Below are 15,000 nucleotides of genomic sequence, written 5' to 3' on the forward strand. Positions count from 1 at the left end.
GATGAAAGGAATCTATCTATTTCACTTGGTGCAATGGAGTGTCATCTTAATGGGAGACAAGGCCTTACCCTAATACACATAATAAAGATATAACTATCAACCAGGGGGAAATCTATGATTGGCTAACGTGTATGCTTTATGGAATTAACTACGGGAACGCCCTTTGACCTTTATACAACACTGGAGGCAGGAGGGTCCAGACGTAAGCAATAATTCACAACAATTTACTACAATACAACACAATAAAAAAATACAATCCTCATATCCGCAACACTGCACCCTCCTCCTCTTAGGCACGTCCCGGGCCTATAACTTTAGCTTAGTGTGACACGTAGGTGTAGTTCCCTCTACTTTTAACCTGACCCTGTGTGCGACAGTTTTAAAACATAAATACATATGTCCCGCTGCTCCATTGCACCCTACCTAACAGACTCACGCCCACAGCTAACCGAATTGCGGAATGGTCTTCAAACTATACATTTACGGTGGGGAGCATTATTTACACTGACGTTACTTTATTTACAAAACGCAACCCAGGACCTGTGATTGTTCTTTCTGGGGGGGGGGGGGGGGGGGGGGAGACAGTCAGCGCTGCATCAATGCACCATGAAAGCACCCAAAAACGCACCAATACACCCTCAAGCACCAATCGGTGCCCAGTCATCATAGTTCATGAAAATAAAAAGAACAACCCCTAACCCTGCAGGTGGTCTCTTGCTCTTCGGCTCCCTGTGCTGGCTATTATTATTTTCCTGGTGTTGTCATCTTCCTTTGCTGACGGCCTATTTGCACTATTAAAATGCACCCAACGTGTCCATTTTTATTTATTTTATTTATGGCCCACAGGGCCGACTAGTGTGGTTCACCTGTGGGGCATCGGTGCCCTGTGATCAAGGTCCGCCAGCAAGATTTCGGGCCTTCATGGCCGGTTCCAGCAGAGGGGCCATGCCCCAACCCATGGGGTCCATCAGTGGTGCTCAGCCACAGACATGTGGTCCAGAAGGGGGTGCATCGATGCAGATAGCTGGTTCTGGGAGTTCCGGGCGCACAATGGCGGACTCATGCACGCTCCCCCCGGCGCCCAGTGGCGCACAGGTCCTCATGTGGGAGACAAAAGGGGGGAAGACAGATGAGCGAGGGGTAAGGTCACAAGGGTACACATCAAACAAGGCAATGCAAGGCGAAGTGCGTACGGAGAGCGAAGTGAGAAAGCTCGTCCCTACCGTACGTCACCCCCCCTGTCACCTACCCTACCCTTGCCCTTACCCCATATTTACAAAAATCTACACCTTTACAAATCCGTCGCTACCGTCACATCTTCCCCATATTTCCCTTATACCAAATTCGTCTCCACAATCCCTCTAACCAAATTTGCCAATACCAATTCATCATCAATCCTCATAAGGAGGAAGAGATGGAACAACAAAGCACAATGTCACACCCACGTCATGATGCGTCTCACAATCCAAACATCTGCACAATAAAAATAACAAAACATGGCATGGTGTGGAGGTACGTCACCTCAGGTGAGTGGATGCAGATGGTGCGAGGAGATCTTCATCCTAACTACTTTCTAAATGACATTAACACACTTTATACTACCCGGGGTCTTTCCCTGCCAATCCATTGGCCAACTTACACAATGGGTTCTAAAAACCAATTCCCATTGACCAAACTGTGGTGCTTCTCAATTTGGGGTCTCACTCCCCCGATGCAACTCCCTGTGCCCTTGCACAATTTCAGGACTGGGGCGTGTAGCTCTCCCAGCAGGCCTACCCACCTGCACACCTCCACCACTGCAGTTGACACCCGAGCTTACCTAGCTCTTCACCCTAACCTATCTAACTGGGGAAGGCCCCTCCTGGCTCTGTCACCCCTTGGTGCCCCCTGGCACTGGGCTACCCAGGCTGTCCTCCGGATCCTCGGGCCCCATCCACAACATCTCTACCGGCTCCCAGAGCCCACCTGCGGCCTCACCTGGCCGACATCCACAGTGGTGGAGTGCCCAAACCAACTACACACACTAACAGGCTACACACCCAGCCATTTCCACAACACTAATGCACCCATCCATATTCCATTCTTTCACCCGCACCACAGATGCCAATATCCAACCACAATTTACCTATACCCTCTACCTAACACTTACACTACCCTCCCCGGGTATTCGTGATGGGGGTCCATCCTTCCCCCATTCACACCTTCGCACCATCCACTCCACTCCACAGTTTCCATCCTACTCACTCCACGACCATCCATTCCAATACTCCAGATATTCCACACTACCATTTATTCCACACAGCCATTCTCCATACACCTGTTGTTGCACACCTGTGCAATCACACCTGGTGCCACCTGCACCCTCCTTCCTTCCTGGACCATTTGGTCAGCACAATACTCATCACCATCACTCACTCAAACACTGCTCCATACACCTGTTCAGTTGCACACCTGTGCAATCACACTACAACTCACAATCATCAAACACACGGCATCATCTCATCTACCTACTCCCATCTGAAACTCGCACTTCCCAGTCGTCCCTTTAAACTATTGCGCTCCCCTCGTCATTATCATCCAACTAATCTACCTGCGTCCCCACTACCGGTATCATTGTCACTACCTAATCTTAACGTTACCTATTGTCAATCTCTAGGGCCCTACACATTATCCAAACCCTCCCTCGGCGAGCTTACACTGCCATAAACCCCATAACTAGTGCTCCTTTGCCCCCGCTGTGAGAGATGGCAGAGTTGCCATCCCACCACATCGGGTATCTCTCACTACCAATTTTGCACACCAAATTCAACCAATCAAAAATTTTCCAATCATCTGCCAATCGTCTGCCAATCCTCACTCTGCCAATCATCACTGCCAATCCTCAAATTTTGTTTTTCTAATTTCGGGTCCAAACCACTATCCTCGTCATCAGTCTTCTCACTAGTGCCTCTCGGTGCACCAATTCACTTCTAAAGCTCGGCTTCGTAAAGCCGAGCAATGAATGCGGGTTGTTTGGTGCCGGCGGCTGGATGCGTCCGGCATTCGGTGCAGGGAAGGACGCTTACCCGGGCCGAGATCCCACGTACCATCTCGGCACAGAGCCGTCCAATGGCCCGATCTCGACCTGCCGGAACGCCTCAACAAAAAGGGGTCGCTATGACGACCCTTCCTATCGGGCTGCCCGCTCCGCCTAGTGGAGCATGGACGCGGCCGTTCCGAGCGAGGCCCAGCGTGGATCGCGTACGGCGGTTCTTTTGAAACCGCCGTGGTTCGGATCCCCGCTGGTCCTCACGGCACGCGAAGCTGCTCGGCGCGCACCGAAGGCCCGATTCGGCTAAATGTCGTTCTAACCGCTAACCCGGTTACCGTCGATGATTCACCTGCATGCTCACACGCATACGCTACCCCTTTCACCCTCACCGAGCTCGGTGCTCCAACGCCGCCCGTACACCCCGCGTACTTCGCTATTGTACTCGTTCTTTCGCTCATAGACTTGGTCACACACCTGACCACCGCACACCTTTGCACACACTCGTCGTTCGCACACCTCACCAACACACCTCTTCGCGCCCCCTCCTCGGTCACCTCCTCTGTGACAATCACAGGTGTGCTCTCACTCGCACACCCAACCACGTGCCTCACGACCAACTCCAGCGTGAATTCCCATACGCGTTCTACCATTCCAGGTGTGCATCCCTCCATTCCAGGTGTACATCCTCTCTCACCTGCCACAACCAACTTCCGCTCCGTGTCACTCTCACTACTCTCACCTCCACTCTCGGTCGCGCATTCACCCTTACTCTCGACAGCGCACTCTTTCCTCATGCACCCGTCCGTTACACACCTTTCTCGCGCACACTCTTGCGCACACTCTCCCGTTACACCCTCTGTAACACTCACCACAGGCGTGCATTCTCCCTTACTCTTGACAGCGCACTCTTTCCCCATGCACCCGTCCATTACACACCTTTCTCGCGCATCCTCTTGCGCACACTCTCTCATTACTCCCTCCGTAACACTCACCACAGGTGTACACTCTCTCGTTACATCCTCTGTAACACTCCTCACTACGCGCTTCCATGTGCTCCCTCGCACACGCGCAACGACCGACTCACTCTCGACAGCACACTCACTCCTCGGCGCGCACTTTTTCCTCACACACCCCAGAGTCGGACATTCTCGCACACCTCCTCCTTCGCACTCCGTACCTATCGCACACTTCACCACCGGCCTCTCACGAACACCCGGATCCAAATCAACCCCCAAGCCGACTGAAGCTCCCCTCACATCATATACATTTCCTCGTATATCGCCACTCACCTTGGCACCTCGTCTCCGCACCTCCTTCGCCACCTGCAAACTCTTTATTTGGTTAGCGAGCACATCATCACGATTTGAGCACCGACCTTGTACATATTCCATCACCTCCTCCTGTATTTCTCTCTTAGTTTCTGTCCGTCTCTTCTTAATTTCACTCACCCCCTCTTCCACCTCCTTTAACTTTTGCTTCACCTCTTTTATCTCCCGGTGCGTCTCCTCAATCTCGTCCTCTAAGGCTACCTTGACCGTCTCTATGTGCGTCCTCACCTCCCGGTCCTTCGTCTCCATTACTTCTGTCACCTCGTCCAACCTCGTTGTCAGTCCCTCACGTACCATCTGACATTGCCTCTGTGTCGCTATTAAGTCATTTTTTATGTCGTTTTGTGTCGCTTTTAACCCTCCTAGTACCGCAGTGTTCCTTTGAACCTGCTCCACTAACTCCGTCTGTCCCACCGTCAGCTGTTCCACCTCCCTCGTCAGACCCTCTATTCCCCCCTGTAACCTAGCCGTATTATTCCTCACCTCTTTCTCCATATGCTTTTCACCTCGCTTTACCTCCTCGCGTACCCCCTAGACCTCCTCGTTTACACCTTGTCGTATCTCCTCCTTCATCTCCTCCCTCTCTTTTGTAGATGCCACCCTCATCTGTCCCAATTCATCCCTCTGAGCATCCAATTTGGTTTCTACCCCGATTTTCACCTCCTCTATCTGCTCTCCCATTTGTTTAATTTCTCGGGCGGATTGCTCCCCTATTTCCCGCAATTTGCCTTCCATTCTATCTTCTAACCCCTTTAACCCATGTTTCACCCCTTCTATCCCATTGTCTAACCCCTCAAATTTCTTGTCTAACCCCTCAAATTTCTTGTCTAACCCCTCACCGGTACCTCTCGCTTCGTCCCTCATTGCCCCCATTTGGCTCTCTAAGCGCTCACTATCAGCCCTCGCTTCGTCCCTCATTACTCCCATTTTGGCTTCTAGCCCCATATTTGCCATTAGTATGGCTGCATTAATCTGCGCCATGAGGTCCCGCACATCAATTCCCCCTATTTGCGCAACGGGCGCGGCTACCCCGCGTTCGTGCGAGCTGCCACTTTGTGCATCTGATACCACGTGCGCGAGAGCGCCATTTTGCGCGCTTGAAACCTCCTCAACCACATTGCCAATGTTCTCCTCCACATACATTTCCCCGAGGTCCTGGGTCGATTCTACTCCGTCTATCTCTCCCACCGACATCCCGTCGCCTTGACCAGCCATGGCGCGATTTCAAAATTCGGGTTTTGTCTTTAAAACAATTTCAGCAGCTTGTAATTTTGAGCGCGTTAAGCGCGCTTCGGGTCCGTTCCCGCTCCCGACACCAATTGTTACGGCCCGCGGATAAGATGTTGTTGGTTTGCCGAGCGGATGGCACCGCGGCCTAACAGTTACCCCGATTAACCCGATCCCCGAACGTTGGCCGGATCGCGCCACAGCTATTCAATATGGAAAAGACAAAAGCGACACGGATGTGAAGAAGAAGAAGAAGGCGAAGGTTGGAAATATGAATATAATTTATTTGCTATTTACAGGCTCAAAAAAACCAAGGAGAAGGAAAGATAAGAAAATAATATACAGAAGATATTAGAGACACAGTGAAAATCGCTAGCTTATCTAAACAGGCTTAATTAAATCCCCAGGGACAAAACAAACAGAACAAACTCACGTACACAAGAAGGATGGACAGGCAGGAGGTGGATGGCTGGAGGGAGAGGAAAGTCCAAGGGGTCCTGCAGCATGATCGGCGCGTTTGGCAGCCGCCGTTCCTTCGCGGCCCTGCTCAAAACTGCCGTCCAGGCCCCAAGCTGCTGTTGTTGCTGCTGTGGCCGCCGCTGCTGCTGCTGCTGTGGACGTCGCGTGCTTTGCCAGGACTACAACAGGCTTTGTGCTTCCCTGGATGATGATCTCCTTAATGTTCTCTATGTTCTTTTGCTCACATGCCAGCCTCGGACTCTGTTCGGAAAAGCACCAGCTCAGGAACAAACATCGGTCCACTTGATCAGCTGTTGCTGTGTACAAAGCTTCCTTGGGTGATCTCAATGTACTCTCGCAGTTGGTTCTCTTACAGTTGGTTCTCTCTGGATGATCTTTTTACACGACTCAGCAACTACTCCACTCTACAACGTCCTTGCGCGCGCGCTTTTATCGCGCCTCCGGCGATCAAGCCGCCGGCCTTCAGGACACGCCCATTGATGTGCTCACCTTGGCCCTGATTGGTCGGCACGGCCCTCTAGCTCCGCCCTTGGTGACGATGGGTGGGCACGCCTTTCTTCCCCGACCCGAGCACATGTTCAATGGTGGTTTTGGAGGGGACGTAATTGGCAATCGAGGCTTGGCAATGAAAGTTTTGGGAGTGGGAATGGGGGATGAAAGGAATCTATCTATTTCACTTGGTGCAATGGAGTGTCATCTTAATGGGAGACAAGGCCTTACCCTAATACACATAATAAAGATATAACTATCAACCAGGGGGAAATCTATGATTGGCTAACGTGTATGCTTTATGGAATTAACTACGGGAACGCCCTTTGACCTTTATACAACACTGGAGGCAGGAGGGTCCAGACTTAAGCAATAATTCACAACAATTTACTGCAATACAACACAATAAAAAAATACAATCCTCATATCCGCAACAATATATATATATATATATATATATATATATATATATATATATATCTTGTTTTATACGGTGAGAGGTGGGAACCTCATATATATATATATAATATATGTATGTAATTATGTATACTAGGGCATGCCCGTACTATATCTATATCTAAAATTATATCCCCCCCCTCTATTTACATGAAATGGTTTGGTCCAAAGCGAACGGCTTCCGGAGTTTGGTAAAGAAATCGCCATCGCGTGCACAAACGCGCAGGAAAGCGAATGAATCGCAAATTCGTTTTTATTAGTTTTAAAACATCGTTTAACGCCAACATAGCGCCAACATAGTTTGCAAACGTGAAATAAATGAATACGCTCTCAAATGTGCCATCCGAGGCAGAGTGTGTCCGCCACGTTCGGCACACGTGATAGTTCGCTGCTCTCTGATTGGTTGAATCGTTTTTTGGACATAGCTCGGTAAGTAATTGTCCGATTAATATGAAACCTTGAAAAGGCACATCCTCGGGTCCCCAGCAATATACCTGGCAAGTTAAAAGTATATCGGACCCGTGGTTGTCGAGAAACAGCGGTCACAGACAAACGTACAAACAGAGATTACTGGAATTATATATATATATATATATATATATATATATATATATATATATATATATATATATATATATATATATATATATATATATATATATATATATATATATATATATATATTTACCTGTTCAAATATGTACAAAATAAAATTGTCCATCAGAACGTAAAACCTGCATACTTGTTCATATGCTCCCACAATTTAGGTATGAAACATGTCGTTGAGCTTTAAAGTTTTTGTGTGTGTGTGTGTGTCAAAACCACGAGGAAGAACGGTACCCAGCTGATGATCCGTGCAGTCGGGAAACTCGTCAATTGCATACAGGTTAAGGTTCTTGCTTTATGTAAGGGAACTATCTTTTGAGGTTTACAATTTAAATAAAGTTGAATATGGGATGTTGTGAAATTAACATCATTTGCATTTTACAGCAATCCTTTAAATTATTTATATTTAAGTTTAGGAACAACCGATACTGTACAATTAATTAAATGCATTTTAAAATAAGAATTGAAAAAGAGAAATAAGAGTTGAAAATCATGAGATATAATTGTGAGAAACATACAAACAAAAAAACAAGATGTGTGTGTGTGTGTGTGTGTGTGTGTGTGTGTGTCTGTGTGTGTGTCTGTGTGTGTGTGTGCATGCGCGTGCACGTGTGTGCATTAGTGTACTTTTAATGAAAATTTAGATTTTTTGCATATAGTTACATGTCATGTGCACATGTACGTACTGTATTTTGTCGACTCCTCGCTTAAGTGCAGTTTATGAAAGTCACAGAACTACGCACTGCGAAATAGTGTGTCAACTGCTACACTGCTCACCACAGTATCAGTCAGCCTGAACGGTTTAAAAGCCTTTTTGACAAGGCTAATGCCTCACCCCTACCTCCCCCCACTCCCCAACTTGGGAAGGCAATCGATCAATGGACACATTCCTTGTTCACTTGCCATCGTCCGTGGGGATTTGGAAAAACAGTTTCTGTCAGCCATGCAGAAGAAACATCCAGAACTTGCACAGTCAGGGTTTCTCTTCCACCCCGACAATGCTCCACCACATTTTGCTGCTCAGGTGCAAGAATTTCTCAAAGAGCAGCACATTGAACCTATTTGATTGCTCCATTTTGCAGCAATGAGTGGATTTTCTCCCAAAGGTTGAGATGTTTGTTGATTGAATCACAGAGGACATGGTTCCATAACAGTTAAGAGGTGATATTTTCATATAATCCAAAATGGCAAGCTTATCAGCTCAGCATTTGGTAGGAATCGACTAAATGCATTCGTGGTTTAATTCCTTTTATTTCGTTTGAACATGCATTTTTCCTCTCCCTGTGGCTATTCAAAGGTGCTAGTTCAAACTTGCTTGATCGGACCCACTGATTGGTGGGTGGGTTTGAATCGAAACAGTTTGAGACGATGGAGCATGGGGAGCGACAATCTCGGGGATTCTCTGGAAATGATTGGCAGTTGGATTTGGAGAGAAATTGGGAGAGCATTATAAAAGGATTTTTTTTTTTGCAGCATTTTATTTTTGTACACAAAGTCGAGGCCAGAACATAACATAATAGGAAGAACATCGTGAAAAGGGGAGAAACCTACCAACATTAGGGCAGGAAGACTCACCAGAGGGACACTTGACAATGAGCACACAATGCAAATAACAATGAATACAAAAAGTGGACAACGATCGACCATAACGGACAAATCCAGATTGGTTTGGTTAACTTTGTTAGCAGGTCACTTGGACTTGAGAAATAGAAGCTGCCACCATTGGAATCCGGAATGCTTTCTCTTTACGCGTTTGTTAAAGAGGATTGGGGAGATTGAAAAGCAGTACACGCGAGACAAAAAAAGATGACGTAGAGAGGAGAGGATTTGCACCCATCTTTCAGGGTTGGTTCACCTGGCAGCTGTGGGCACCCATCTATCCTGCATGGGTTTTTAGTAAATGCACAATTTTGTGCATTGCTGATGCTCCCATGGCTTTCTTGCCAGGACCTGGTGCTTCAGTCTACAATCTACAGCATATTGTTTGTACCTCATGTGGTTTCCTCTACAAGACAATAGTGCCAATTTGTGGTTGTTTTTGTGTGTTGTGAATACCTTCAGAGCATCTGTCTGGCACACTGTTATACTGTGTCCACCGACCCCATAATGCATCCACTGTCCTAGAGTCTTAGGAGTCACGACTGGTGCGGTTGAAACCAATAAACTCTCCTCTGACCTGTGCTCGCTCCTCATGGACCTGCTGCACCCTTCCCACAGGCCTAACATCTCATATTTTTGTTGCCCTTTAACCCTCCATGTACGCTTGACTTCATTTATTTTCCCTTAACCGTTAGCCGCTCCTTCTGACCCATAGCGTTAGAAATTGTAATTATTTTTGATCAAACATTATTCTGCAATTTCATTTTGGATCCCCTCCCCTCCGACAAGGTCATAGATAGGGGATATTAAAATGAGCTCCGTCTGACCAAACGATCATCCATCCATGATCAATCATCCGTCCATGTACTTTTGTATACGCGATATTTCAAACCGACACATAAAACACAAAATAAGGGGAGCGGTAGACAAGATGGGGAGAGAGGGGGAAGGACACAAACACAACATTTGAGAGCAGGGACATCGAGAGATCTGTGGGAGGGAGAGGGCTTGGGGGGAGGAGGGAGAGGTATAAAACAAATGGACACAGCTAGGAATTCCAGGAAAGAAGTTGGAATTTCAAAAAAAGTGGATCTGGGGTGAATTAGCGGGGGTAGAAAAGATCAAGGTATTGGATGGGGGAAGATAAGAGATGGTGGTGAACAGCCGATTTAAAGACCTGGAGGGAGGAGTGGGATTGAAGGGAGTGGGGGAGTTTGTTTCAGAGGCGGGAGAAAAGAGGAATGAAAGAGTGAAGGTGAGCAGAGAGCCGAGATTTTGGCAGTTTAACCATAAGAGGGTTGCTGGCAGATCTTGTGCGACCTGTAGGAATATTTGGGGGACAGAGCACAGAGAGAGCTGGGGGAGCAAGGCCGGAGAGGAGTCGGTAGAAGATCGAAAGACCCCACCAACCTGCCTGCGGTGAGCGAGTGAAAGGCCCTCGGAGGTAGCGTCATCGCGGGAGATTCCAATGATTCTGAAAGCTTTGGTTTCAACAGCGTGAAGCCGAGCTAGGTGTGTACGCGATATTTCATTTTGTTTTCATATTGCAGATATCTATTCCTCATGATATTGACTCAAACTGATTATATCACGGCGGTGATTGGGTGTATTATGTTGCCATGGCAACCATCTCGGTCGATAACTTGGTTTGCGTACGTGATATTTTAAAAACCGTTCAGGTTTCAGCTTTCATATTACACAGATCGATTCCTCATACCACCCAAAAAGCGGGGGACCCAGAGTATCAGCACCTTGTTGTTATTCTAGGTTTTAATAAATAATTTATTTATTAACTAAGTTGTGTTGCTCGTTCACTTCTCTGGTGCATGCGAGGGGCTATTATGCGAAATGCAAGTCAAGAGAAGCTGTTTTAAGAATAAAATCTGACATATCCACCATCTCAGGTTTTGTATAATGATGAGCATTATTGTGCTTGATTGTAAATTATTTTTTAATATATCTGGGTGTACTTGTCATGTGAACAGGGCGGCTGGCCACTTCACCAGACGAAGACGTTTATCGCGATTTCAAGATTACTGAAGGAAAGGCTGTGCCACCTTCTCTCAGCCCCATGCCAGAAGGCCTGAATCCTACACAGGTATTATCAGCAATAATAATTATATCATCAATTGTACTTTACATGGATTATGAAAGAAGGCAATACAAAATTATCTGTAGGCATCACACACACAACAGGGAAGTTATGCTGATTGGTTAAAGAGGAGAAGAGAAAATAAGCTTTCCTTTTATCTGGAAAAGAAACTTTAATTCTTACCAAAAACAAACCTCTTCACCGTTGTGGTACCAGGTAGCACACACCACAACGACTACCTCTGCATGGATCCTGACCAACAGGATGTACCTGCCACACACCGACCTTTCTGTGGTCCACAAGCACATCTGGGGAGGCAGCTGGAACCATTGCAATTCAAAGAAGCCCAAACCTTCTGTCTATGGACAAAATAGATTCTGCTGCTTATTACAGCTACCTACAGGGTAGTTTGTGCTGTTGGGTGATTTTCAAGATTTATGCAGCAATAGCTGGTGTGGCACCTTGGTTCCTTGTGCCTCAACATTGAATGAGTTTATATTTGATATAAGGCCTCAAGGTTGCATGGCCAGCTCATTCTGGGATGGGGGCATCTGCTCCATGTTAATGATGGTCAAGTAGATGTTTGCGGACGATGCTCCCCCAGAGCAAGCTGGTTCATTTTGGTCAATATATAGATTATCATGCTTGTGACACAGCCGTACGACCTATACCTAGGGGGGGGGGGGGGGGGGGCAGGGGCGGCTGTTGCGAACAGCAGGATCTGCTTTGTTCAGCCCGTGCATCGCCGGAAGGTTTATGTTTGCTTCAATTAAATTTTCATTTTATATTCCCATTTGCAAACATTGGGTCAATAAGTAAGAGTTGTTGGTGACATTTACAACCATGGGGGATGGAGGTAATGGTACTTGAGTTTAAAAAGGAGGAAGGATGATGTTGTGGCGGACACGATGGCTCGCTGGCGCAGTGACGTAATTCCGCGCACCAGTGGGCGTCGGCCACGCCCCAGGTGAGGCGTGGTCTCCAGATATACACGTGGGCTCGCAGCCCCGAGCAAGTCAGTGCTGATGAGTGAGCAACGAATAAAGAGCTTGAGTTAACCCAAAGCGTTGTGGCCTACCTTTGTTTTAACGTGTGTGCCCAGCATCCACACTGGTGACCCCCCCACTGGTTCAGCCGTTGCTGTTCCCCGAACGCGCCATGGCCATCAACGCTGTCGCGATAAAGCTCCCGGCGTTCTGGGAAGCGCAAGCCGACACCTGGTTTCTACAGGCCGAGGCCCAATTCCAGCTCCGGGGCGTCACGGCGGACGACACGAGGTACTTTTACGTGGTTGCTGCCCTTGGATCCGGCACGGCCGCCCGAGTCGTGTCTTTCCTCCGGCACCCGCCGGACGAGGGCAAGTACGCGGTGCTCAAGCGACTTCTCCTCAACACGTTTGGCCTCACAGAGGCCGACCGCGCTGACCGTCTTTTGGACCTTCCCGTCCTCGGCGACACACGACCATCTGCCCGCATGGATTACATGCTGTCCCTGCTCGGTGACGGTCATGCGGATTTCCTCTTCCGGGCTCGCTTCCTCCGCCAGCTACCTGTACAGGTACGGCTCGCGCTCGCCGGTTCGACCATTACGGAACCGCGCGCCCTGGCCAGGGAGGCGGACAAGTTCTTCGCAGCCCACGACGCACGGCCGGCATATAGCACGGCCGTCGTGGATCCCGGCGCAGCGCACGGCGCGAGTGGTTCGGATCGCCACGTAGCATGGCATTCGGATCCTCCCGAATCCGACGTAGGTTTGGTGGATCGCCACGTGGCATGGCGTTCGGATCCTCCCGAACACGGCGTAGGTTTGGCGGATCCGCGCTTGGCCACCGCCACGCCCCGCCCACCACCGTCGTCACAACCGGCGCGACAACCACCACCGGGCCAGACCTGGTGCCGCTTCCATACCAGGTTCGGCCACAAGGCCAGGTCCTGCCACCCGCCTTGTACTTTTGGCAGGTCGGGAAACGGCCAGGCCGGCACTCGCTTCCTGCCATGAGTGTCGGCCATACTGGCAGCCTGCTGTTCATAACGGACACCTCCTCGGGTCGTCGCTTCCTGTGCGACACGGGAGCGCAGGTGAGCATGCTCCCTGCCTCCACGTCCGACAAGCAAGCTGGGGGCCGGGGCCCCGCTTTGCTTGCCGCCAACGGCACGCCCATCCGCACGTTCGGGAAGTGTTGTCTCTCGCTGCGGTTCGGGAGACAGCGCTTTCAGTGGACGTTCGTTACCGCCAGTGTCCCCATGGGCCTACTCGGAGCGGACTTCCTCTGTGCACATGGGCTGTTGGTGGACGTGAGGCACAGACGCCTTGTCCAAGCCGAAACCTTCAGCTCGCTTGCTTGCGTGCTGAGCAGTTCGTTGAGCAGCTCCCTGGGCGGCTCACCGAGCGGCTCGCCAAGTGGCTTGCTGAGCGGTTCGGTCCCGGCGAGGTTGGTCTGCACGCTTCCGGCAGCGGACGAGTTCACCCGCCTCCTCGCCAGTTTCCCGGCCCTCATGCGGCCCACCTTCTCGGCGGTCGCCGTCAAGCACGGGGTGGAGCATCACATCCCCACCGTCGGGCCACCGGTCTACGCCCGGGCGCGCCGCCTCGACCTGGCGAAGCTCGCCGTGGCGCAGGAGGAGTTCGCCACGCTGGAGCGACTGGGCATCGTCCGGCGCTCCAACAGCGCATGGGCATCGCCGCTGCACATTGTGCCCAAGCCCGGCGGCGGGTGGCGGCCGTGTGGAGACTACCGCCGCCTCAACGATGCTACCACCCCCGACCGCTACCCGGTTCCTCACATCCAGGACTTTTCCGCCCGGTTGGCGAAAATGTCCCTCTTCTCCAAGGTGTACCTCATCCGCGGATACCACCAGGTCCCCGTCAGGCCGGAGGATATACCGAAGACGGCCGTCATCACACCATTCGGCCTCTTCGAGTTTCTGCGGATGCCCTTCGGGTTGAAGAATGCGGCCCAGGCGTTCCAGCGGCTGATGGACAGCGTCTTGCGTGACTTGGACTTCGTGTACGTCTACCTGGACGACATCCTCGTCGCAAGCGCGTCCCGTGAGGAGCACCTCCGCCATCTCCGCACGCTCTTCGAACACCTGGGCCGGCATGGCCTGATTATCAACCCCGCCAAGTGCCGGTTTGGCGTCGCCGAAATCGACTTTTGGTGCACCGCGTCACCAGGCATGGGGCCATCCCCTTACCGGCCAAGGTGGAGGCGGTCAGGGGTTTTCCGCGCCCCCGCACAATCAGGGGGCTCCAGGAGTTCCTGGGCATGGTGAACTTTTATCACCGTTTCCTGCCCCGCATCGCCCAGCTCCTGCGCCCCCTGCACGAGGCCCTCTGGGGGAAGCCGGGCAAAGGCGACGTTGCCTGGACCGAGCAGATGGACGCGGCGTTCACGGGCGTGAAGCTCGCCTTGGCTAACGCCACCATGCTCGCGCACCCGGCGCCCGATGCACCGATCGCCCTCACCACCGACGCGTGGGACTACGCAGTGGGTGTGGTGCACGAGCAATGGGTGAAGGGAGCTTGGCAGCCGCTAGCGTTTTTTAGCCGGTAGCTCCACCCGCATGAACGGCGGTAAAGTACCTTCGACCGCGAGCTGCTCGTGCTCCACCTGGCGGTCCGGCACTTCCGCCATCTGCTCGAGGGCCGCCCGATCGCGGCCTTCGTCGACCACAAGCCTCTGGTCTTCGCAA

At 50.5% G+C, this 15,000-nt stretch overlaps 1 protein-coding gene across 4 annotated transcripts in view; it reads left to right on the plus strand.

Moving 5' to 3' along the window:
* The window catches only part of LOC137424653 (rho guanine nucleotide exchange factor 10), a 173,195-nt gene that overhangs the window by 110,386 nt on the left and 47,809 nt on the right, over window positions 1-15,000 (plus strand). For all 4 annotated transcript variants that reach the window (XR_010983964.2, XM_068112349.2, XM_068112347.2 and 1 more), the window contains exon 9: window positions 11,202-11,314. Coding sequence is in view for 3 of the 4 variants with exons in the window: in XM_068112349.2 (XP_067968450.2) it covers window positions 11,202-11,314 (113 nt within the window). In the remaining variant the exon portion in view is untranslated. The remainder of the gene's footprint in view (window positions 1-11,201; window positions 11,315-15,000) is intronic.

This window comes from Myxine glutinosa, chromosome 4 (assembly GCF_964187855.1).
Source record: "Myxine glutinosa chromosome 4, kmMyxGlut1.1, whole genome shotgun sequence".
Taxonomy (NCBI): Eukaryota; Metazoa; Chordata; class Myxini; order Myxiniformes; family Myxinidae; genus Myxine; species Myxine glutinosa.